General features: G+C 43.1%; 1 protein-coding gene across 1 annotated transcript; it reads left to right on the forward strand.

Moving 5' to 3' along the window:
* The first annotated feature begins 744 nt into the window (after positions 1–744).
* On the forward strand, positions 745–1,475 carry LOC108746651. The gene is made up of 2 exons (XM_018483551.1): positions 745–786; positions 855–1,475. The coding sequence occupies exons 1-2, from the start codon at positions 745–747 to the stop codon at positions 1,473–1,475; spliced, it is 663 nt and encodes a 220-aa protein (XP_018339053.1).
* The last annotated feature ends 476 nt before the right edge of the window (positions 1,476–1,951 follow it).

Consider the following 1,951-nt stretch of genomic DNA (forward strand, 5'->3'; position numbering starts at 1 on the left):
ATCGAGAGCTTCTAGTGATCTACGAAAGTATTAAATATTTTAAAGACATACTTCAAGATCGCATAGTCACTATTAGAACTGATCATAAACCTCTAACCCATTCAGACAGTGATTAGACAAAGCGTTACCTCGACAAGCTCGACAGTTAGATTTGATTGCTCAATTCACCACAAACATTATACAAATCGCTGGACAGGAAAATATAGTTCCTGATACGTTGTCACGTATCCAAGTTCCAGTCATTACTACTACAGAAGAACTATCCAAGGACACGCAAAACAAGCGAAAGATGAAAAGCTCCAAGAACTTCTCAAAAGCGAATCAGCTTTACAGTTAAAAGAATTCACATTACTAGGCTCAACCATACCACTTTACTGCGACATTAAAAGGCGTCATACGACCTTATATCCCAGGAATTGTGAGGAAAAGAATCTTCGACGCCGTGCGTAGAATGGCACACCCCAGCGGCAGAGTCACCAAACATCAAATTGGACAAAAATTCGTTTGGCCGGGAATCAACAGAGACATCACACATTGGGCACGTACCTACCTCCGTAGTGCCAACGTAGCAAAATTAAATGGCACACCAAAAATATTCCTCAAAAGATTCCAACGCTGGATCAGTGTTTGCACCAAGTTCACCTTGATCTCATCGGCTCTCTCTCGGAGATAAGAGGATATAGGTATTGTTTAACCATGATTGACCGCTTTTCTAGATGGCCTGAAGCCATTCCACTCCCCAACATGGCCGCGCAAACAATTGCCGCAGCATTCATCGACGGTTGGGTAGTACGCTTCGGCACACCTGCCGTTATCACTACTGATCAAGGCAAACAATTCGAAGTCTTTTCCAGGCACTCTCGAAATTCCTGGGCAGCAAGAAGACCAGAACATCTCCTTATTATTTAGCGTCAAACGGCCTGATTGAGAGATGGCACCGCACTCTTAAAACTGCGATAACTTGCTACGAAGACGGAAGACAATGGCTAGACCTTTTGCCTACAGTACTGCTAAGCCTGCGCACATGTCTGAAAGAAGATCTGAAATGCTCTCCAGCTGAGTTAGTCCACGGCGCACCGCTGAGAGTACCCAGAGAATTTCTAGAGAACCTAGATCCGACAGACACGAAAACCTTCGTCATGGCACTTCGTAAACGCATACGACAACTCCGTCCACAACCAACGCATTACTATGGGAAACGGAGAGTCTTTCGACAACAACAACTAAAACAGGCCACACACGTTTTCGTCAGGAAAGACGGCATTCGAAAACCACTCCAACATCCTTACATCGGACCACACGAAGTGATACGCAGGAAAAAACAGGTTTACGTGATCCACATGAATGGCCATAATGTAGCCCTATCAACAGAAAGACTGAAACCCGCCTTCTTACACAACGCAGAAGAAGTGCCGGAATCGCCACAAGAAGCCACAACAGAAAACATGGCACATTACACTAAAGAAAAAATGTGATAAGTTTAAAAAAGTACGATTCGCCTATGCATACATGGTCTCTCGGAGGAGAGTACATGTGGAGACATTCACACTTACATACACACTATTAGTACTTCATGTCGTATATTCATGTAAACATACTCCGCGATCAGATGGCGCGCTCTCGCAAACTATACTCAATCTTCCACCTAGATACTCCTTCGAGAACGAGTTTCCTTCGAGAACATTAACATTCCTACTAGAGTCATCCTTATACACGACATAGTTACTTTACAACCTCGCGATAAGATATTGTATTTGCTATTTAATAAACATTGTTACTTGTTAACTCGAGTGCCATCCATTACCTACATTCATTATATGTAGCAATCCGTTATAGTATGTACATACCTCTCTTTCTGTTGCATGGAATAACTACCAGTCTGAAGTTGCTGCTAGCAGTCCATGTTATATAGTAAGCTGCTGTTACGTCTAGTAGAACTCCACGATTTCCT

The sequence above is a fragment of the Trachymyrmex septentrionalis genome, unplaced genomic scaffold (assembly GCF_001594115.1).
Source record: "Trachymyrmex septentrionalis isolate Tsep2-gDNA-1 unplaced genomic scaffold, Tsep1.0 scaffold185, whole genome shotgun sequence".
NCBI lineage: Eukaryota > Metazoa > Arthropoda > Insecta > Hymenoptera > Formicidae > Trachymyrmex > Trachymyrmex septentrionalis.

Coding starts and splice junctions, on each gene's coding strand:
- LOC108746651 (XM_018483551.1), top strand. CDS start 745: ATGGCCGCGCAAACAATTGCCGCAGCATTCATCGACGGTTGG. Junction 787..854: donor CAGCATTCATCGACGGTTGG/GTAGTACGCTTC, acceptor AGTCTTTTCCAG/GCACTCTCGAAATTCCTGGG.